We start from the raw sequence: 23,937 nt of genomic DNA, 5'->3' as shown, positions 1-23,937 counted from the left end.
TGTTTATAGAGCATCTGCAAACATAAGATTACAGTTTGCTTCAGCTAAAATAAGTGGGATTTGTGCTGCTTGTGGCAACAAAATAAAAACTATTTGCTCCTTAGGGGCAAATAAAAATGAGGAAGGAAAACCTATAATTTGCTGCATGACTTGAGATCTCACTGAAATAACAGAGAACAGCCTGAAACCATTCAGTTGCCAATCAAACATACTGACACATTTCTCTCAGCACACAGGTACACAGCCTGGTGTGCATGGACACACAGTGCACAGATACACAGCCTGGTGTGCATGGACACACAGAGCACAGATACACAGCCTGGTGTGCATGGACACACACACTCACAGTGCACAGATACACAGCCTGGTGTGCATGGACACACAGAGCACAGATACACAGCCTGGTGTGCATGGACACACACACACAGAGCACAGATACACAGCCTGGTGTGCATGGACACACACACACAGTGCACAGATACACAGCCTGGTGTGCATGGACACACACACAGTGCACAGATACACAGCCTGGTGTGCATGGACACACACACTCACAGTGCACAGATACACAGCCTGGTGTGCATGGACACACAGTGCACAGATACACAGCCTGGTGTGCATGGACACACACACACAGTGCACAGATACACAGCCTGGTGTGCATGGACACACACACTCACAGTGCACAGATACACAGCCTGGTGTGCATAGACACACAGTGCACAGATACACAGCCTGGTGTGCATGGACACACACACACACAGTGCACAGATACACAGCCTGGTGTGCATGGACACACACACAGAGTGCACAGATACACATCCTGGTGTGCATGGACACACACACACACAGAGCACAGATACACAGCCTGGTGTGCATGGACACACACACACAGTGCACAGATACACAGCCTGGTGTGCATGGACACACACACTCACAGTGCACAGATACACAGCCTGGTGTGCATGGACACACACACAGTGCACAGATACACAGCCTGGTGTGCATGGACACACACACACAGTGCACAGATACACAGCCTGGTGTGCATGGACACACAGTGCACAGATACACAGCCTGGTGTGCATGGACACACACACAGTGCACAGATACACAGCCTGGTGTGCATGGACACACAGTGCACAGATACACAGCCTGGTGTGCATGGACACACAGAGCACAGACACACAGCCTGGTGTGCATGGACACACACACACAGAGCACAGATACACAGCCTGGTGTGCATGGACACACACACACAGTGCACAGATACACAGCCTGGTGTGCATGGACACACACACACAGTGCACAGATACACAGCCTGGTGTGCATGGACACACAGTGCACAGATACACAGCCTGGTGTGCATGGACACACACACAGTGCACAGATACACAGCCTGGTGTGCATGGACACACACACACAGTGCACAGATACACAGCCTGGTGTGCATGGACACACAGTGCACAGATACACAGCCTGGTGTGCATGGACACACACACAGTGCACAGATACACAGCCTGGTGTGCATGGACACACACACAGTGCACAGATACACAGCCTGGTGTGCATGGACACACACACACAGAGCACAGATACACAGCCTGGTGTGCATGGACACACACACAGTGCGCAGATACACAGCCTGGTGTGCATGGACACACACACACAGTGCACAGATACACAGCCTGGTGTGCATGGACACACACACACAGTGCACAGATACACAGCCTGGTGTGCATGGACACACACACTCACAGTGCACAGATACACAGCCTGGTGTGCATGGACACACACACAGAGTGCACAGATACACAGCCTGGTGTGCATAGACACACAGAGCACAGACACACAGCCAGGTGTGCATGGACACACACACACAGAGCACAGATACACATCCTGGTGTGCATGGACACACACACACACAGAGCACAGACACAGAGCCTGGTGTGCATAGACACACAGAGCACAGACACACAGCCTGGTGTGCATGGACACACACACAGAGCACAGATACACAGCCTGGTGTGCATGGACACACAGTGCACAGATACACAGCCTGGTGTGCATGGACACACACACAGTGCACAGATACACAGCCTGGTGTGCATGGACACACACACACAGAGCACAGACACAGAGCCTGGTGTGCATAGACACACAGAGCACAGACACACAGCCTGGTGTGCATGGACACACACACAGAGCACAGACACACAGCCTGGTGTGCATAGACACACAGAGCACAGACACACAGCCTGGTGTGCATGGACACACACACACAGAGCACAGACACAGAGCCTGGTGTGCATGGACACACACACTCACAGTGCACAGATACACAGTCTGGTGGCCTGGTGTGCATGGACACACAGTGCACAGATACACAGCCTGGCTGTGCATGAGTGTGCTCAGAGCCAGCTGCTCTGCAGGGAATGTTTTTGCTCAGTTGGCACAGACCTCTTTGCAGTCATTTTGGAAACTTTAGCCCTGTAGTCAAAGTGAGTGGAAGAAAAGGGAGGGGAGATAGTAGTGCAAAGGTCCTGGAATTCCCTTAAAATGCTTAAAGCAACTACCTAACCTGCTGTTAGTTGCTAGGGAATCATACAACAAATAAAAGCTCAGGAAACATATTATTTGGTGTCCTTGCTTGGCTCTGGCTAAAATGTAAGTACTCATTGAAGGTTGTGCAAGGCCTGATTTGTAATCTTTCCATATTACTGCCTGTCTGGCTAGCAGATGGCCTTCATTGGCCTGAGAGGAATTCCTCTTCTCGTAAATAATTATGGCTGAATGGAGAGGTAGTAAGCCGTGGAAGCCTCTATTATCTGCAAGGTTTTCAGATTTATTTATGGCTATATTTTAGCCACACACTAGAAAAACCACTTCCATAAAGTTTAAAGTGAAGTGGCACTGTTCCTGTGCAATCAGCATTAGGGAAGTGAAAGGACTCAGAACTGTTCCACTTGTGCTCATGGTGCAGTACTGTGGTGTGAAGGTTAACTGACTCTGGCTGCAAGGACCACGCAGCACGAACGTTTGCCTGCACTACTCCAATATTTGCATGAGGTATAACTTGGATTTGATTCTTAAATAGTTTGCTCTCTTGGGTAGGTCTTGAATATCATCCAGTGGAGAGAGTGGGATCATCTGTGTCTAAAACTTCAAGTCACAAAATGGTTTGTTTCGGTTTTCTTCTTTCTGACTTGTTAGTCACTGCTAAGGCTTTGACTTATTTTTATCAGTCTCCTGAGTTCTGGTATTTTCCTCAGCCTGTTCCAATCTGAAATCAGTAAGGTGGATAATAAATATGGATAGATTGTTAGGACCCAAAGTCATGTGGGCATTTAAACAGGAGCTGACTCTTCCAAGGAATGACCATAGCTCCTATAGCAGCTGCCAGTGCTTTAAAAACCTGTTTTCTAGCTCTCAGATATTGATTGAGCAGTTCAGCAACAAGCATTGTAGGAAGATATTGGCCCTTATTCATATATCCTAGTTTGGGGGTAGGGGGAGGTCTGGCTTGCTGAAGAAACAGAAAGGAATTCACCCTTAGCTCCCCCAGAGAACCAGTCTGGTTTTTAATAGCAGACTGCAATACCAAAAGCCAGTGCTGCCACGCTACCACCCCCAGCTCCAAACAACTGCTCAGGGCTTCAACAGAGTCCTCCAAAAGAGTCCCTGTGCACCCTTAGACCAGCTGTGAAAGAAAGACTCTGAAAAGGAACAGTCATTTTCGATGGCTGAGCAAGTGGCCATTTGTCAAAGGCTTGCACAAGAAAACCACAGCAGAGCTGTGATTCAGGCTTAGGGAATCTGGGCCCAGCCCCCTCACTGACCTGCAGTGCAGTCATTCCAGTAATCCTGAGGGATGCCTGGGAAATGCTTGCAGTGAATGCCTTCTGCATCCTAATCTAACCTCTGTTTCTGTGGTGCTTCCCTGAAGAACTAACAAACTACTTCACATTTCACCTGACACACAGACTGAACCCCCCAGACCTTACTTGTGTGCCTGTTAGGCACTGTCAGCTCCTGAAAATACAGACCCAGCATAACAAAAGCTTCTGCTCATGAAGCAAGTGGCTTTCTCCACACACTGTCCATCAATCATTTCACAGGGAAATGCAACAGAAAGAAGATGATGGTGAAGGAAAGAAATCAATACAATCCTTTGGGGCTGCACAATCCTTTCCCCAGCAGTGTGCTTTGCTCCTTTTGACAAGGGGGAATTAATGTGTCACAGAGAACTAAGCCGTGGGTGCACATTGTGACTGTGCTGGGGAGAGCAATTGAATATATAAGATCTGCTGGCAATCAAGCAGCTTGCAATGAAGTGCAGATGTATATATAAAGCAGCCAGCCCCCACATGCACATTGCTTAATAAGGTAAGTGACAGCCCCATGGAATATGTCTGCTCAGATAGTGACAGTTGCCACTGGTGTCATCTTGCACTGGGAGACCTCTGCCCTTTTGGCCTCCTGATTTATTTTTCCTAAGGAAAGCAATTCAACTGGCATCCCATCTTTGCAACATCCAGACTGTTGCCCAGAGTTTGCTCTTTCACAGAGGGCCTATATATGCCCCAAAATATATTTGCCTATATTAAGCTTTCTAATAAAGAACAGAAGTGCAGTGAGCACCGTGCAGATCCAAGCTTTCCCAGGGTGAATAACCCCCTGGAGGCCTTGGCTGCAGAGGCAAACATCAGTGGTTTAGCCAAATCAGTTCTAAATGCAGATACATCAGTGAAAGTCCCTGAGATGAACAGTGTGAGCTCAGAACCGCAACCACCTTTAAACTTTGCACTACAGCTTTCCATCCAAGTTAAAATTACATAGGCTACTTTTAAGCATAAATAACAGCCTTATGCTGAGAACAGTTAGTAATTGTGACTTGAGATAGACTGGAGACTGAGCTTTCCTCAGCAACCCAGAGCAGTGGTGGCAAACAGAAGAGCTGCTCTTGTATCACCCAGGCATGTGAGTGGCCTTGAAGAACAGCTCAGAGATGCCTCACGGATGCCAGTTAAGGAGCACGCAGACAGCCTGAGGAACAGCTCACAACAGCCTGAACTCTAGGGCACACAGTTGTCACCAGCAGCAGCAAGAGCTCTCCCTCAGCAGTATATTTAACCTCTTATCTTCTTGTCAGGTGACATCAGATCCAGGTTTAGATTCTCCTAGGGATTTGCCCTCGGGGAAGAGCAGACTTGGATGCCTCACTGTGAAATCCCCAACTCAAAAGACTCTGCCTCCGGTTGAGTGCCCCCAGAGGAGACTCTCCACTGATCTTTTGTGCATTTGAAGAAATTTCAGATGGGAGAAGCAAATCTAGCTCCCCAATTCCAGTGACTGTCCAGAGCAAGTTGCCAGCTAGGGTAAGAGGAACACCCCTGTTTGTGCATGACACCAACTGAATAGATAAAGGAAGTGTCTGCAATGAACAAAGAGACGACAACCGTGGCCAGCTCTGGAGGAATCTGCACACACATTGCAGGCAGCCAGGAGCCACAGCTCTGTTGTCTGCAGCCAGCAATGATATTCCCTAGGAGCCATCCTCATCTGAACCCATGGATCTTGCTCTGCTGCTTAGACACAGCCCCAGTTTAGCAGTCTGGGCCCTGAGCAGTGCCAGGCTGCAGTTCAGTGTTCAGGATTGAAGAGAGGGGCAGCTCTGTCTGACAGCAGCAGTGCACAAAAGGAGTGCAGGGGGGTGGGAGAGAGCTGAGTGTCCGGGAAATGCTGGGAGGGGGACGTGGAGGGAAAGCACAAGAATGCTTGCTGCACAGGCAGGCCCTGGAGAGCTTTGAGAGCTTTAGAAAAGCGAGTTAGCCCAGCACCATGGCTACTGTATGGAGCTGATGTCATCTGGCTGCGCATAAAAGCCTCCACTTCTTCTTTTGTGCAGGCTCACAATGACATCACCTCGAAGCACAAGGAGGTACCTTTGTGCCGCAGCACTTCCCCTGCTGGGCCCTGCTCTCTCCTCCCACATGTCCCTCCTTTGCCCAGGAATGCTCCTTGACCGCTGCTGAATGCAAATCGCCACTGTCTACTCAGCAGGAGCCCCTCGTGGGCTGCAAAGGCCAGCAGGCTGTGGCAGCACAGGGTAGCTCCCACTCACAGCAGGAGCCCCGTGGGAGCCTGCAAAAGGCCAGCAGGCTGTGGCAGCACAGGGGAGCTCCCACTCACAGCAGGAGCCCCGTGGGAGCCTGCAAAAGGCCAGCAGGCTGTGGCAGCACAGGGGGGCTCCCACTCACAACAGGAGCCCCGTGGGAGCCTGCAAAAGGCCAGCAGGCTGTGGCAGCACGGGGGGGGGCTCCCATTCACATGCCCTGCAGCTCGGCAGCCTGCAGCAGGGCCTCCACAGCCCAGGTCAGCTGCTGTGCCACACTGCCAGAGCTGAGGGGCCTGAGCTGATCTGGGCAACTGTGGCAGTTCATTATCCCCAAGGCTGGATCCTCTCTGATGGGCTGCACAATGGCACACAGTTTAGTCTGGCCGTTAAATCAGCAGAGTGAAAAGGTTGTGCCTGTGGCCTCACTCGTGAAGAACCTGCAAACCTCGTTACAGGTTGGGTTTTAATTGGTGTGCATGCTTGCCGGCTTAATGAGGCCTGTGACAGTCCTCATGACATGCAAGAACAAGAGAAAGAGCACCCAGAGCACATCGTGGCCAAGGTTATTTCATGCAGAGAAGCAGGGTGGAAGTGAACACATGATCTAAGGAACCAGCACCATCAAAGCAAGCCAGAGAGGAGTCTGCACAGCAAATACAAGGAATGGGGCAGGCTGAATGCTGAGTGTTCCCCAGCAGAAAGCCTGAGTCACCCAGGACTGCCCTGCAACAGCACACATCTGGAGAAGTCCCTCATGCCTGTGCCTGCTCCTGCAAATGAAAGGGTCTCTCACTAACAGCTCTCAGCCTCTCATCAGTTCATCTTTGAGGTGTGCATGTGCAGAAACATCCTCTGGGAAAGCACTGGAGGAATGTAGCATTCTCCTGGGCTATTTCTATGTAGCTGAAGCAGGGTGGCACCAGCTGGGACTCTGTTACATCTGGAAGGTAGAAGGAAACACAGCTTTCCACCTGCTGAACTCACCATTGACGTGCCACTGCATCTGGAACCCACTCCTAGCGTTCAGTCCATCAGAGTAAAACACCACGTGCAGGCTGGTCCCTGTGGTACCCCCTGCCAGGGGAAGGGACTGTCCACAGAAAGTGCCTATCAGGCTGGACTGTACATCAGGCCCATCATAGAGCTGAAATGAAACAAAGAACATCCCAGTGAGTAAGAAAGCAGCTCCTCACTCCTTTATGTTTTGCACAGGATGGCAGTGCAAAAGCAGTGAGAATTCCTGCACTGTCACCTTTGCACAGCAGTTTGAGCTCTGGGGAGTGTGGAAAGAGCTGGATGAAATGATGGGCAAATGAGCAATATGCCTTCAGACCTGGCTGCACACTCTACACAGCAGGAAGATCTTGCTGCTTCTGTTTTGGTGTGTATTGGGGGTTGCTGGGGAAGAAGATAAAGGGCGAATGACAATGAACTGAAATAGAAAGTTAAAGGATGTCCCGAGTCTGACTTGAGAGCTCAGCTAAAATACTCTGTGCCTCCAACCCCCTTGGTGGCAACTCTGTCTACATCTTCATCCTTAAGACTGCACTCAGGTGATTTCAGAACTGACTGAACTTGTGACTGCAGTCAGCATCACCAGGGCCTCCTGGAGCAGTATGAATGAATTGAAACCCAAAAGCAGATCTTCCAAAATCACAGGGCAGGCTTCACATGTCTGTGTGTAGTGTTCCATGAGCTTGTGCTCATGCCCTGCTTTGGAGGAGAGGTAGAGTGAGCCAAGCCTTCCCTTCTGAACTTTTGTTCTCAGAAACATTTTGTGTTTGATCTCCTAATCACATACTCTGCATGATGGTATTTGACACTTGGCAGGCATAGCCAAATAGAGACAGACATCCTCCATCCCGCTCTGAAATCCTCACCCCTCGGAAAAAAACAACAAACACCAACTCTGAGAGAACCCCAAAGAAAATGCTAACGAAATACTTGTGTGTTTCAGTCTGGAGATGCTGACATTTAACTGCAAACAGGCAGGGTTTGGTGGGGTGGGCAGTGGTACTTAAAACTTTGAAGGACATTTCCATTAGTTTAAAGGCTCTTGCAAATCATTGTTTGAATGCAGCAAATGGTGCTGATCATCCAGCTCTGCTCCTCACCAAATATCCCACTGCTGTGTCCTTTCAGGGTAAGATGAGATAAGAACTGTAAAATAGCCTTTGCCTTATGATATCAGATTGACAGCTGGGGTCAAGTTAGGAGGTGCTTTATGATTTCTACTTCTGTGGTTATGATTCTTAACGTTTAGGAATATGGCATCCTCGAGCGTTCCTGCCACCCTGCGTGGCTCAGCTGCCTCACAGAGCACATCTTCCTAACCACCCAGCAGACTGCTGGCAGAGAACCTATGGCTCAACATTCCCTCTGTGAATTTTCTGGCATGCTTCCTTTCAGAATTTCAACAGGAGCTCTTCTCTCTTCTGAAAAGTTCATGCAAAGACCCAAACCTGTGCTCTCTAGAAAAACAGCCAACATTGAGTTATCTTTGCTCTCCAGTCAAATCTCTGTTCTGAACATCTCTTATTCCATTAAGCATTCTCCTACATCATCACTGTCTGGCATTACACTGAAGGCTGATCACCCACTCTGGCTACTCATGTTTGCACACATTATCTGGCAGACACACATGGGAATGAGAAATCAAACCTTCAGCTTTTCTGTTCAACAGGTTAGTCTTGCAAAACCTTCTTACTCTTGACTGAAGACATAGCTGGGGTCAAGAAATCTACTCAGACAGTTTCAAAGCCTCACACAGACATTCTGTTTGAATGGCTTTTAAAATGAAAAATAATTGGTTGCAGTTCAGCCAGCAGCTAGGGGAGAACTGCAGGACTAATTCTGTGGTGACATTCCATGGCTGCTGGCCACGAATGCCTTTTGGTATCTATCTTGCAATGCAATGAGAGGATCAGAGCATGAAAAGTGTGTTGGAACTTGAGAGCTATCGCTCCACGCGGTGTGACTTCTGTAAGTCAGATCAGAAAGTTCCCACTTGCAGGCCCATTGCCGGTAGTTGTAGCAAAGCCTTGATCAGATGTGGTCAGTAACAGATCTGAAATTGTTGTGAAGATCAGATGTGAAGAAGCTGAACATCTGTCTGCATTCCTTCCAAATGCACAGCACCAGCTGAAGACAGCTGAGCTGTCCCATTCCCAGCATTACTGCCATGATCATCCTCCCTGCCAGGCTGAGGCCTTTACACCTGCTTCTGCAGACTGAGGTCGGCAGGATGAAATAGTCCCTGTTCCAGATAGACTTTTTTACAGCACTACTTCCTTCAGCCACTCGGTGCTGTACACTGCTCATACCTCGGTGGCCTCAAGCCATGGAAAGCTTACACTAGAAAAAAATGAACGGGGAAGAAGGAATCAGCGTGGGGAGCAGGACTCTGCAAAAGCCTAGGCTGGGATCCATGCTTAACGGTCAGCTGCTGGCTTCAGCGATTACAGAGGGAAAACAACAGCCCCCGACTGTGGACTAAATCACACTCAGGAAACTTCCCAATCCCGCAAACCCCTCGACCTTCAGGACGCTCCGGAGCCGTGAGTCATCGCCCGTTATTTTTGTCTGAGGCAGCAAATGCCCCAGTGCTGTGTAATTTCCCCTGAAAGCAGGCTGTGCGTTTCTGGGCACACGAAGAGTGGTTTCCATGGCAGCCCCGCGGCGCGGCGCTGCCCCGGGCTGGGCGGCAGCTGGAGAGCCTGGCCGGCCGCTGGAGAGCCTGGCCGGCCGCTGGAGAGCCTGGCCGGCCGCTGGAGAGCCTGGCCGGCCGCTGGAGAGCCTGGCCGGCAGCTGGAGAGCCTGGCCGGCCGCGGCTCCCGGGGAGAGGCAAAGCACCGCTGCTGGAGCTGCAGCTGTCTGTCGCCTCCAACTGAAGGGAGCAGCTGTGCGCTCGCACAGGGCCTGCTGAAGGTCTCAGACCACATTCTGCTCTCGAGGCAGATATGGGCCAGAGAAACTGAAGCTGCCTTGCATCTCTTCTGATGTGTGTGGCAGTGATTGTCAGGGAGGCCCTGCTTTGTCAGCTGTGCTGTCCCTGCAGCACATCACGGGAAGGCTCTTTCCCAGGCTCTGTGAGGCAAGGCACTCCCTGGGACCGTGCAGGACAACTGAATTTCAGGCCAGTTATTAGGCACTCTGGTACCATACAGAGTCTAGGATCCGGGAATGCTCTCCTTTGTGTAGATACTTTCATCATCTATTTATTGGTCAGACCTTCCAGCCTCCACCAGACAATCCAGGGGCAGACAACCCAACAGCCAAACTGCAGACAGCTGCAGCAGCTGTCCAGGCCCTCAGCAGCATCCAGAGTGCTCCATTTCCCCAGCCTGCAGCCCAGCACCAGCCCGGGAGGGGCTGGTTTGCATTCAGATGAGTTACTGGGCATGGGCTCAATAACTGCAATCAGAAATTCCTTACCAGGCTGCCTCGGAGCAAGCCTCTAGGCTGACACACAAGAAGGAGAGGTACAAAGAACTGAGCTGTGGGACTGCCCTGCAGCAAAGGGGCAGCTGAGACCCTTCTGCTGTCCATTTGGTGTGGGGCTGAGGCGGCAGGGCTGGCCAAGGATGCAGGAGCATCTCTGCGTCTCTCCCAGAGGGGACACTCTGGTCACCAGTGTTGCATTGTGGCTTTTCTGACTCCTCAGCCTGGAAATAAGTAGCTGACAGCAGTACTGATGGCCTGGGCACCACAGCTGCTCACCTCTCTTTGGAGCAGCGAAGCTAAGTGTCATGACCTGTGTCACTGAGAGGCTCAGAACGTGCTCAGCTGACCAGAAAACGGTAAAGAAAGGGAAAGAATGGGAACGAGGTAAAGACCTCAAACAAATGAGAGGAAGGGAAGTCTGAACCTCTTCCAGCTGGGGCATGTTTGGGGCAGGGACATTGTTTTAGCCAATACCTTATCAGGTTCATTCCTTCTTGAAAAGAGAGACTGGCAGGAGCCTTCCAGACAGGTAGTGGACCCCATCTGTTTAGCTTTCCTGGCAGCAGCCTGGTGGGGTTGGGGTTTTTTAGGGCAAAGTTTTACTTTTCTCTTGCAGAATTTTATTCCTGTGCAAACACTTTCTTTTTTTTGTTTTTTTTTTTTAAACTCAGGAAAATCATTATAAAAGGACACTCCAAGCCCAACCTGCCCTGGAAAAAAGGCTTCTTGGACACATTAATTGGGCATAAAACATAGGCTCAATCCAGAGCTAATGGAGTCTTCAAAGGCAGACTTCCTGTTTCACGTGAGGGGAAAAACAGAGGCGAAGAATACTGACACTGCTCCTGGTGCTGCCCTGGAAATAGTGCTGCTACCAGATGGCATTCATTCCTTCTATAATTATGAGCAATTATATTAATAATTGACCTAAATTGAGTCTTGAAACAAATTGTTTGTACCCTGAAAGCCTTTGGACAGGGAGCAGCAAGAGTCCTGGGCTGTATTTGCAGCAGTCAGGAGAAGAGGTTGTGCCTTGGATCAGAGCAGCACAGCAGCGAGCACCCACCGCTGCCACAGCCCTGGGACACCCTTGCAGAGTGACCCTGACACACAGGAGCCTCCTTTCCTCTTGCAAGTGGGGACACAGGACTGGTCTGGCTGATTAGAGACAGCTCTTCCTGAACAGGTCATGGTTTGGACAGGGGATTCTAATGGCATCACAACAATTACGTTAGCAGAGCCCAGACACTCACCACCCAGCCACAGGATGCACTCCCAAGAGGGATCAGCATTGGTTGTTAAAGCAAGAGTCAATACAAATAAACATTACCCATTTCCAAGCAACACACTTCCCTCTAGAACAACTAGAGTGCAAGCTTAAGAACCGTCAGGTTCCTGTGTCAGCCACAGGAGCACCCAAGCTAAAGGATGTGGCACATTGCACCAGCTGAGCACTGCAACAACAGTGGTCACAGAAACCAGGGCAGCTGAAGACTCAGAGTGGCTGCTGGAGCCTTGTTGCTTCTGTGCTAACAGGAGAGCAAAACAGGGCTATGTTTGCACTGGAAAAAAAGTCCTCCTTAAGAGCTCATTCTGAGCAATAGTTCGAGAGGCTGATTTAAATCTGTTTCTGCTCTTGATGTGCTCTGACCACTTCAGGCAACCTTCTGGTCTCCACACAGTGATTCACCATCACTTCTTAACCACGCTATTCCCTAGTGCAGTGGAGTGGGACACTGTGTGTCACTAGGCATCTAGGCACACTGGTTAACCATGCTGGGATGCACCTGACACATGGGAATGTGGGAATGGTGAGGTTCTTACTAGTAAGGGTTGTATATGAGTCTACGTTTTGTCTCTTAGCCTCAGCCTGAAAGACTCAGAGGCCTTTGAAGGTCTCAAGCAAAGTGAAATGCCACACTGGGCTGCAGGCCTGTTTGTTAACAAGTGTCCATCTCTTACATTGCCACTTGCTGTTTCCTCAAAGAAAAGAGAATTCCTGCTCATGCCTGCCCTTCCAGGAAAGGGTTATTTCTCCAACTGTTACAGACCCAGTCACTGTCATCAGCAAGGCTCTGGACTGTCAGAATGTCAGCAATGCAGGGTGACATTTCATCTTCAGGATGAAATGGTTGTAGATCCAGAAGCAGGAAACAACTGCAGTTTGAGAAAGGAATGCCTGGGAGACATCCACCTAGGCAGTCAGCCCCGAGACCTGCACTCAAAACCTTATTTGTTCAGCATGTTTTAAATCTCCAAGCCTATGGAAGGAGAGCACCTCCCTCTAATCACCATGCTGCCTGCATGGAGAAGGCCTCAGACACCAGCAGGAGGGCTGGAGGCTCACTGAGGCACACCTGGCAGGGCAGCCTGAGCTGAAAGCAAGGCAGCTCTGCTCAGGACTGTGCTCCAAGGCAAAGCCTGCTGCTCTGCTGGGCACCATGGGTGCTCCAAGGCAAAGCCTGCTGCTCTGCTGGGCACCATGGGTGCTCCAAGGCAAAGCCTGCTGCTCTGCTGGGCACCATGGGTGCTCCAAGGCAAAGCCTGCTGCTCTGCTGGGCACCATGGGTGCTCCAAGGCAAAGCCTGCTGCTGTGCTGGGGGCTGAGGGTGGTTCCATCACCCAAGGCCAGGCTGCCTCACTGTCCTGCTCCTGATCCTGTGCCTCTCCCTGAGGTGCAGGCAGAGGCTTGCTGGCGTGGTCAGTATCCAGAGGGCTCCCTGAAGTGTTTCTGCTCCTTTTGCTGCCCAAGGGGCTGCTTGGGGATCCACACCCTTTTGGCAGTGGGAGCACACATGCCTGGTCACAAGGCTGTGGCTCTTTTGTGTCTCCTTTGCTCAGTGCCTCTCCCCCACGGTGAGATTCCAGCTGCTGGGGAGGAAGCAGGACTGCTTCTGAGCTACCCAAGGCTATTCAGCAGAAAGCTGCTGCTGTGGGAAGAGCTCCTTACAAAGGGCTGTGCCTTGGGACACAGCAGGTGGGGAGATGGAGGAGGTGTGCAGGAGTCTGAGCAGTTTGCAGTGCTGCTGCCTGGGTGCAGGGCTGAGTGCAGCTCCTCACCTGTGTTGCCAGCCAGAGCTGAACTGCCAATGCAGACCACATCACACTGACACCAGAAGCCAGAGAGGGCAAGATCCTCCCTGACATTCTCCTCAGCTAAGACAATTTGCATCACAGAATTACAGCAACTGAGGAGAGCTTGGTCTCAGTAACTAAAGGTGGGGGGAAAGGGAAACATCCCTGCCTCTTAGGCTGTCAGGAAAGCAAAACTGTCTGCTCCTGGGACAGTGGGAAGGGGAGGGACAGGACCTTCCTCAAAGTCCAGTGTGGCTTCTCTGAGTCATTTGGGGGCTTCCCTCTGATGAAGGGAAGCTTTGAGCAGTTCAGATGGGGTTTCTCCAGCCACATGTGATTCCATGCAGTGATGCCTGTGATGAGCCACCCCCTGGCCAGGCTTTCCAGCAGCATTTAGAATGCAGAAGAAGAAAAGAGAAGAATCCAGCTGCAAGCAAACAAGTGCCAAGTGCCCTTTCCCCAGCAAGGGGCATACACCCCCCCCCCCCCCCCCCCCCCCCCATGGCAGCATTTCACAGTCACTTCACTGTGCAGCTCCTTCCTGAAGGTACAGGCAAAGTCACATTGCTGTGAGCTGGCAGAGTGCATGAAGCTCTGACTCACTTTGTGAGTCCAAGGGTAGAGTCTGTCCCACATCACTCATGCTTCTTGTCATCTGAGGTGTCTGCAGGCACCAGGCAACCCTTTCATCACTGACAAATGTCTTGAGGGGTGAGGGCTTTGGTGTACAAATATAAGTCTCCTTCTAACTTTCAACCAGAAAAGCCAAAGTTGTGCTTCCATCCTGGCAAAGCAGGAAACCCAACCTCTGCGTGCCAGGCTTGACAGGGGCAGGCAGCTTTTGGCCTGACACTCTCCTGTGGATCCAGATCTCTCACTGCAAATCAGCACAAGGCTTAGGAGTCCCTGGTGTTCCACTGGTGAGTCCTGAGGAGAATTCACTTTTACACTTACAGCCTGACACTGGAGGACTGCCTGTGGAGGCCCACAAGCCTCTGGAGGCATTCAGTGGTGGGCTGGGATGCAGCCAGCTCCTTGTGAGTATGTTAATGGCTAGCACTGCAGCCTGGCCAGCAAACTAATTCGATGGCTGCCTGCAGAGCCTGGGTGGGAATGTTTCAGCTATCTGCTCCCCCGCCCCTGACATCCTGTAAGGCAATGCATGGCCATAAGCAAAGCAGTTCCCTGTGCTTGGGGAATGCCTGTAGCACTTAAAAGGACACACTTCTAACAAAAACTTCATCTCCTGATGTGGTTTAAGCAGATTTGCTAACTAAAAGTGTAAAAGAAAGCCAAAGTAGAAACAGGGTAAGCTGCTTTTTGCTGTTATAAGCTAGCAGAAAGAGAGGATGAACCAGCTGGGAACAAGCAAAGAGGCAGTATTCCCAGATGGAGAAAAAGGATATTATGGCACATCTCTGGAATGCTACTGTGGCTTAAAGCAGGGGGGCAAAAAGAGATAGTCTGTTACTAGCAGAAGGAAACTGCTCTCAGGGGCAGATGCCTTATTAATGGCTGTACTAACCTGACCATTCCACCTGCACAGGTGCAGCAGTGTCTGAACCACTCGGTGCAGGGAGAGGCTGGGCTGCCTAAGTGCATGGCACTAAGCAAGCAAGGGAGTGCTCTCTTCCAAACGAAGAGCTCTGTGCTGCCCTGCAGCAGGAAGGCTGCTGCTAGCAGTCAGTTGTTTGCCCCTGCAGCACACTGCTCTGCCTTAACCCATCCGTGCTGCCAAACTGATGTGCTGCACAGGCACAAACAGCTCCAAAGCTTCTCTTGCTGCATGCTTTCTGCAAGAGGCTGACTAAAAGCAGATGCTGGACAGGCTGGACTTCAGGATGCTTGCACTTTTGGAGCAGAAGATCATAGAGGGAGGCTGTCACTGAAGGGCATACACATCAGTGGTTTTCAGAAGGTATTTTTTCTTGTATAAGAAGGGAGTAAATTTCAGTCCTGCTGCAGGACTGCTCTTCAGGACATTCTCCTTACTTATCAAATGGCTTTGCCTCTGTGGAGGTTATGTGCTGTCATACTAAAGAAGAAGGTAGTTCATCATTAAAGGGGAAGAGCTAAAGATAAGCTTGTTCAGCTGATAGCCTGGTGAATGTATCAGGAAGGACATTTCTGTGCCCCTGTGCCTGTAGTATCTCAGTGCCTGTAGCCCGATGACTCCTCAGGAAAGGCTGATGTCAAGTTCCTGAGCCAAGCCACAGCACACAATAGAGTGCAAAGCTCATCCAATCCAAATACAGCCATGCAGCACCACTGGGAAACAGCCTGCCCTCTGGCAAGCCTTGCATCACATCACTGCCACTTCTGCACTTTATCTGAAGCAATGCATCTCTCACTCTTGCACATTCACTGTAAGATGCCTTCCACAGCGTCAGGGCCCCTGTGGAGGTTGTTAGTGACGAGCCACCCCTTGGAGAGGCCGTGAGGCTGGGCTGTGGAGATTAGAACAAACCAGGTTGGAAGAGACCTTCAAGATCATTGAGTCCAACCTATCATCCAACACCACCCAACCAACTAACCCATGCAACCAAGCACCCTGTCAAGTCTCCTCCTGAACACCTCCAGTGATGGTGACCCCACCACCTCCCTGGGCAGCACATCCCAATGGCCAATCACTCTCTCTGTGTAGAACTTCCTCCTAACCTCCAGCCTAAACCTCCCCTGGCAGTGCTCCCATAGGAATTGTGCTAGGTACTGACACGGTTTGAAATGGCAGTTGTGTGTCCCTCCCACACTGCCCCTTCCCAGTCCCTGGCAGCCATGCACAGGGGCAGTCAAAAGAGCTGAGCATTTTCCTCCCTGCTTGACACAGCGATCCATAGCCGTAGAAGCTGAAGCAGCAGAAGGCAGGCCCTGCCCAGGCCAGCCTCACTCAGCGTTGCTTAAGGCTCCCCGTGGAGGGGGAATGCTGCTCACTGCGCTGGCTCACCAGGAGCACCCCATGATCAAAGGGGAAAAGGAAATGGGTAACACAATACACAGCTGAGTGCTTGTGCAGCTAGGGCAGCCATGTGCTCCTTGGACATCTGACTTTGTCCAGAGCTGAGTGATGAGCATCCCTTTGGTGACTGACAGCCACCAGGGATTCCAGAAGTACAGACTTCTAGTCTGCAACATTTCTGACTCATAATCCAGGGATATAGCAAAATCATCCATAGCTGAGGTATTCCACATCCATCAGACTGATTCACTCTGCTCAGGCATGTCAGCTCCCTGCCACCACACCTCTGCTCACCTTGGCTTTCTCCATCACCTGTCCCTTCCATTTACTACTACTACCTTGAGTCCTGTGTCCAGTTCTGGGCCCCTCAGTTTAGGAAAGATGTTGAGATGCTGGAAGGTGTCCAGGGAAGGGCAACAAAGCTGGGGAGGGGTCTGGAGCACAGCCCTGTGAGGAGAGGCTGAGGGAGCTGGGGTTGCTTAGCCTGCAGAAGAGGAGGCTCAGGGGAGACCTTCTTGCTCTCTACAACTACCTGAAGGGAGGCTGTGGCCAGCTGGGGGTTGGTCTCTTCTCCCAGGCACCCAGCACCAGAACAAGAGGACACAGTCTCAAGCTGTGCCAGGGGAGGTTTAGGCTGGAGGTTAGGAAGAAGTTCTTTGCAGAAAGAGAGATTGGCCATTGGAATGTGCTGCCCAGGGAGGTGGTGGAGTCCACATCACTGGAGGTGTTTAAGAGGAGACTGAATGAGGCTCTTGGTGCCATGGTTTAGTTGATCAGATGGTGTTGGGTGATAGGTTGGACTTGATGATCTCAAAGGTCTTTTCCAACCTGGTCTATTCTATTCTATTCTATTCTATTCTATTCTATTCTATTCTATTCTATTCTATTCTATTCTATTCCATTCCACTCCACTCCACTCCACTCCACTCCACTCCACTCCACTCCATCCTATCCTATCCTAACCTACCCTACCCTATCCTAGTCTATCCTATTCCATTCCATTCCACTCTATCCTATTCTATTGCCCCCACAAGCAGAATCACCACTACCAGGTGACAGAAGAGCAATTTACCTTAGCTGGAAGCTGTGAGCCTTCTGTTTTTAATGAACCTTTTTTCCCATTGGCAATGGTGTCAGACTCCACGTGCATTTCAGACAGAGAAGTCCCAGGTCTCTGCAGTCTGCTCAGCCCCTGAGCTGCACACTGGATGAGGATGGTTCCCCCTTTGCCCTGCAGCACAGGGCACTCAGCCTTGCCAAAGCGCTGCCTTGCGCAAGAGGCAGGGTGGGAGCAAGCAGCACTCAGTTTCTCGTGCCCCAGTTCAACCTTGGTCTCTTTTTTGCACCATGGCCCATATCTGTGCAGCCTGCAACAACCAGATGAAACGTCTCTTCCAAAAGGTATTTCCTAATGGCATTGGGGGAAGATTTGTAGGTACTGTCACAGGTATTGCAAATTGAAGCCTCCTTAGCACACTTCCACAAGTGCTTTGCCCTTGCATTTCCCTCTCTGCACCTCTTTCAGCCTGGGTTTTCTTTGATTGGGAGCACTGAAAATCTGCTAAAGCAAAGAGTGAAAGGACTTCTCTGCTCCCTGTCTCCTCACTCCCTCCAAGATATTTTATTTCTGTTCTTTTAAGTGATTTGGATGAGGTCCTTGCCTCTGGCATTATCCCACCAGCCTTGATTTATACCTAGAATAGTGTCTCCTGGCAAGTCTCTTGCTCCTCACTGGCTGGCTACTGTGTGCAGGCTCCTGCTTTTCACAGTTCAAGGGTTAGGCATCTTGAGTCTAGCACTGGCATCTCCACTTGGCTCAGTATTTCCTTTTCAGCCTCCTCAACAAGCTGCACTGGGGTTTAATAGCTACTTCTCAGTACAGTGCTCCCTTGTTTATTTTCCCCACATGTCCATTCTTTGGTTCCCTTCCTGGCCAGCAAGAGAAGCAAGCTGGAGGAATCCTCCTTCTGCCAGTTTATTACCAATGCTGAGCTGTGAAAGCTGGCACAGCAAGGAAGCAGAGGGGGTGAGGGAGGCTGTCTAGAGGGAATAGGTTAGCCTATCACCAGGCCTCTCGCTAGATCTTCTGCAAGACCCCAGTATAAATATCCCCAGAAATGTGGGCACTGCTCCTTGGCTGTGAGCAGCTTTCTCTGAAGCCTCTCGGAATGTCAGTCCCTCTTGTGCAAAAGCCAAGCAGAGCCAGGGGTGTGTGCTGGCATCCTGCACAAGGGTGAGGTCTGGAGGATGGATTAGCTCAGCAAAGCAGTGGAGTTGAGCACTCCCTGTCCTACAGTATGGAGTACAAAACTGAGAGAAAAGATCTTCTCAGTTGCCATGGAGCTAACATTTTGGAGGAAATGAAAATAAAGGGCACTTGTCTTTAGACTGACTGGATGGCTTTCTTGGGCTACAAATGTCCCACTCTGGCTGTAGGTAAATTCAGTTTCTTTCAGTCCCTTTGAAGAAGCAGACTCACTATGAAAAGGACAACAGAACCAGAAGGCAGAGCAACCCTTGCTCTCTAAGTGTGAAACTAGCACGTGTTAAAGTTTGTTCAGCATTCCCTGCTCCTTCACAGGCAAAGCCAAGGGGAAAAGAGTTGCCTCAAGGCCTTCTTGCAATCAGTTTGCTACTCTCAGGATTTCTTTCTTTACATGAAGCTGGAATCATGGTACCTCACTTCACCCCTAAAGGCTGTGCATCTTCTCTAAGGTGGTGGCTGGAGTCTGTAGCAAGTCTAGGCAGCTGCAGGGTGCTTCACCCTCTCTGCTGCAGACACCTGTGCCAGGGCAGGATGAAGGCTCTCTGGTAACACTTCTCACAGAGGGAGAAGGGACAAAGCATTTGGACTGAACACCTGAGCTGTAATGGCTAACTTCAGACACAGCCTCACAGAACACATCAGGTCAGAAAAGACCTGCAGGCTCAGCCAGTCCAACCCCCACCCAGCACTGCAGGTTCAGCACCAAACCATGGCCCTAAGCACCAGCTCCACACACTGCTTCAACACCTCCAGGGATGGGGACTCCAGCACTGCCCTGGGCACAACATTCCAAGGCCTCAGAACCCTTCCAGGCAAGAAAGATTTCCTAGCAGCCAGCCTGAACCTCCCCTGGGGCAGCTTGGAACCATTGCCTCTGCTCCTGGCCCTTGCCACCAAGGAGCAGAGGCTGTCCCCTCCTCACTGCAACCTCCCTGCAGGGAGCTGCAGAGAGCAAGGAGGTCTCCCTCAGCCTCCTCTTCTCCAGCTTCAACACCCCCAGCTCCCTCAGCCCCTCCTCTAGCCCAGGGGCTCCAGGCCCTTCTCCAGCCTGCCTGCCCTGCTCTGCACAGGCTCCAGCCCCTCAGTGTCCTTCCTGCAGGGAGGGCCCAGAGCTGAACACAGCACTCCAGGGGTGGCCTCCCCAGTGCTGAGCACAGGGGGATGATCCCCTCCCTGGCCCTGCTGCCCACCCTGCTTCTGCCCCAGGCCAGGATGCCTTTGGCTTTCTTGGCCCCCTGGGCACTGCTGCCTCATGCTCAGTGACTGCCAGCCAACACCCCCAGGTCCCTCTCCAAGCTGCAACTTCCCAACCACACATCCCTAAGTCTGTAGCTCCCCATGGGGTTACTGTGACCCAGGTTCAGGACCTAGCACTTGTTGAACTTTGTCCACTGAGCCTTGGCTCGTATGTCTCACCTGCCCAGATCCCCCTCTAAAGCTTCCCTGCCCTCTAGCAGATGGACACAGCCACCCAGCTTGGTGCCATCTGCAAACTTACTAAGGTTGCCACGACGCCCTGCCCCAGATCATTGATAAAGACATGAAAGAGGACAGGCCCCAGTACTGAGCCCTGGGGAACATTTCACTCCATTCACCACCAGGACACACTACAGTTCCCCTTGTGCTGTGTGCTTCCTGCTCTTCTCTGCAGGTGCAGACCTGCCTTTGCTTGTTCCTGGAAGCTGGGTACCTACCTTCAAGAAGTCACGGTCACAGTCAGGCCCAGTTTCTACATCAAAGGCTGTGAAGCTGTAGTTGAGAGTGTTGCCCCTTGGAGCCTGGAGGGTCCAGCTGCAGTGCTGGCTCAGGGGGTAATTGTTTGGATAGTTCAAACTTTCCAAGATGCCGTGGCTGCGGTTCACAGTCAGCACTCCCTGGCACGCTGCGAAACAAAGGCAGCCCAGATGAGGTTTGTGCAGTGCTTATTCACCCAGGATCTCCCAGCATGGCTGACTGGAGTCACTGGTAGCTCCACAAGGGGGGAGACACTTCTATGCACAGGTCATGCAGCAAGAGAACTGTGGCAAATTAAAGAACATATTCATGGAGTGAAACAACCCCTGGGCTTGCCAAACTTGAATCCTTCAGCTCTGCCATGTCCTTCTTTTCTGACCCATCAGTGGATGTGGGATGTGCATTTCTTGGCACTTTCTTTCCAGTCTAAATCCATGGGCATTCCTCTCATATGCATCTCCAGCTTGCCTTTTCCTTATCCTAAATAAACCCCACATAAGCCTAAACACCCTCATAATAGAAGCATATGGGGAGGGTGCTCAGGAAAGACTGATAATCACAGAATGGCTCTGGTTGGAAGAGACCTCAGAGATCACCTACTCCAACACTCTACCCCACCCCCCATGACCAGGGACACCTCTCAACTAGGCTGGCCAAGGCCCCTTTCAGCCTGGCCCTGAACATCCCCAGGCAGGAGGCAGCCTCCCTGGGCAGCCTGTGCCAGAGTCTCACCACCCTGGCACTGAAGAACTTCTTCCTCAGCTCCAGTCTAACCCTGCTCTGCCTCAGCTCCAAACCATTGCCCCTTGTCCTGTCTCCAGACACCCTCATGAGAAGTCCTTCTGCAGCCTTCCTGCAGGATCCCTTCAGCTATTGGAAGGCTGCTCTGAGGTCCCCCTGGAGTCTCCTGCAGGCTGAACACCTCCAGCTCCCTCAGCCTGGAGAGGTGATCCGTCAACTCTGGAAAAAAAATGTGACCCTCAGCTAAAACAACAACTGCAAAGTGCACTGCTGGGGTTAGATTTTCTAGCACCAGGAACTGGCCATGAAATTCTGTCAAAAGGAGCAATGGTTTTCCTTGTGAGGCATTCAGTAGCATCCCAGCACAGGAACTTGCCACCTAGCTGAAATCATGGGAGCTTTCCTCAAAGTGCAGGAAAAACCTGAATTAGCTAGAGTGAAATAACAATTAGGGCATTAGGTCAGTGAGCCTCATTTGCCTGTGTCCAGCTTTCACTAAAGACAGGAGATATTGATGAGGGCAAGTCCCTGTCTGCAGCCAGCAGGCAGTGTGTATCTGGAGCATGGAGAAGGGAGCCTCAGGCTGTTTGCTCCGCACAGCAAAGCTGCAGAGCAGCAGAAATAGCTGAAGCTCTCCTCTTGTCTGTCCCTAGGGACACACCTGCCTCCTCCAGATGATTTACAGAACAGCAGGGTCTGTGGTTTTAGGGCTTCAGAATGCTCAGGATACAGCTGAAGGTTGGGGTCAGGGTGAGCAGAACTTGTCTGCACAGCTACCCTGAGGGGTACCGGCATCTGGAAGGGCAGGATGGAGAGCACAAGATGGGTTCTGAAGAATTCAAGATGGGTAAAAGCAGCTACCCCCTGCCATGAGGAATTATCAGAAACAGACACAGAGGTGCCTCTGAACCTTAGCTTGATATCCACTTTTCCTCTGCACTGTTTTCCACTTCATCATTGCATTCCTTTCCTGTGCACATCATTGTGCCTGGCCTCTGAGCATCTGTATTTTAAATCCATAAATCTGTATTTTAACCCATAAATCTGTATTTTAAATGCTTTGTCCATCATTGTAGCTTTTGGTTTCTTTGATGCATCTTCAGGAAGGTAAAATGTGAATTCCAAGACCTGATACCTCAGCTGAGAGCTTTGAAAGAGTGCTCTGTTTATTTAATGAAATAGGAGGCACCCTTTTCTAACACATGGTCTTGACTTTGCAGTCTGAAGAGCCCATGGTAGGTGAACCTGTGATATCCTTAAGGAATGAGGGAACCAAAGCTACCTCACTGCTCCAACTATTCCACACACAACATGTGTGGGTGAACAGCTTTGTTTGCCCCATTCATTACTGTCCAATCCTAGGGCAGCTTCGTAGCTATGATCCCACAGCAGTGCCTATCACTTTGGCAGGTCACAGCTAGGGCATGCAAAGATGCTTGCAAACCATTTTGTATCTGCTGAAACACCACAGCTTCCAATGTGCATTTAAGCACACATGGTAGGAAAAAAGCAAACCCAGGACAATGTCATGACCTTGGGATTTCCTACACACATTGTCATTCTGATCCTCCTGGAGTAGAAGTGCTAAACAAAGAAGTGTTTGCAAGAAAAATGGGACCCTTACCACAGGATGTAAAAAGGCTAAATAATCCTAAGCACCCACAGCCATCCAGGGTGGCTGAGGTTAACACACAGCCCTTGCCTCCTGCCCCACAAGGAGCTAGAAGAAGAGAGAAGCTTGTTCTGTCTGCCTCCTCTGCTAAAGTCAGGAGGCTGGGTGGGCAGAAGAGCACAGAACACACCAATCTACCTTGTTATAGACCTCCAGCACTGAGTAGATCTGGAGTGCTAAGTGCTACTGGTGCAGCTAATGGAAGTAGAGCCACCTCACCAGATTTCTTCTGGAGAGGAGACAGTCTCCATCAGAGGTAGAAGGGCAGATACTGACTTACCCTGCTTGTATTTGGCTAGAAAGCCTCCACCTTGCTGGCTGTGATCTGTCCTTAGTTTCACATAGACACTGTCTCTGCTGGAACGGATGAGCTGTGGCACCTGCTCCCCACAGAACTTCCCCAGCTCTTTAGCACTACTGCTGTTGCCATCATAGACCTTCACCAACAAAAGAAAAACAAAATAAAGCTGATGGCATTACCCATCCAACTCCCTCCTGACAAAAGTCTGCTTAGAGAATTGTTACTGGGTATGAAGAGGGTAAATTCTATTTCAGCTCAGAGGAAGCCCACCAGCCACTTCAGAAGGGAGCACATCAGGAGCATACTAAGGCCTTGGCCCAAAGCACAGCTAATCACTGAATCATAGAGTCATTAAGGCTGGAAAAGACCTTTAGGATCATCAAGTCCAACCATAACCCAGCTAGCATGACCACTAACCTATATCCACATGTGAAAGGTGCAGCCAGCTGCTGGTTCCAGTGGCCTTTCTATCTGGGCATGAATGTTCATCTTACCAGCAGCTGCCACAGACTCTGCTTTCTCACCTCCTATTGCTCTGAGCTATGAAGGCTGTGAGTCAGCACAGAACTTTCCCACTGGGGGGCTGTTCTCTTGGGAACATTTGAAGACCAGGGCCATGTGTACTCAGCTG

The 23,937-nt window shown here is 50.8% G+C and overlaps 1 protein-coding gene across 1 annotated transcript in view; it reads right to left on the bottom strand.

Moving 5' to 3' along the window:
* The window catches only part of CUBN (cubilin), a 173,561-nt gene that overhangs the window by 106,984 nt on the left and 42,640 nt on the right, over nucleotides 1-23,937 (bottom strand). Inside the window, exons 26-28 of the mRNA XM_054171388.1 lie at nucleotides 23,286-23,442; nucleotides 20,553-20,740; nucleotides 7,103-7,262 (exon numbers count right to left, since the gene is read on the bottom strand). Coding sequence (XP_054027363.1) covers nucleotides 7,103-7,262; nucleotides 20,553-20,740; nucleotides 23,286-23,442 — 505 coding nt within the window. The remainder of the gene's footprint in view (nucleotides 1-7,102; nucleotides 7,263-20,552; nucleotides 20,741-23,285; nucleotides 23,443-23,937) is intronic.

The sequence above is a fragment of the Dryobates pubescens genome, chromosome 21 (genome assembly GCF_014839835.1).
Source record: "Dryobates pubescens isolate bDryPub1 chromosome 21, bDryPub1.pri, whole genome shotgun sequence".
Lineage (NCBI taxonomy): Eukaryota > Metazoa > Chordata > Aves > Piciformes > Picidae > Dryobates > Dryobates pubescens.
The sequence above is the reverse complement of the archived record's forward strand: the minus strand, read 5'-3'. Positions and strand labels throughout refer to the sequence as shown.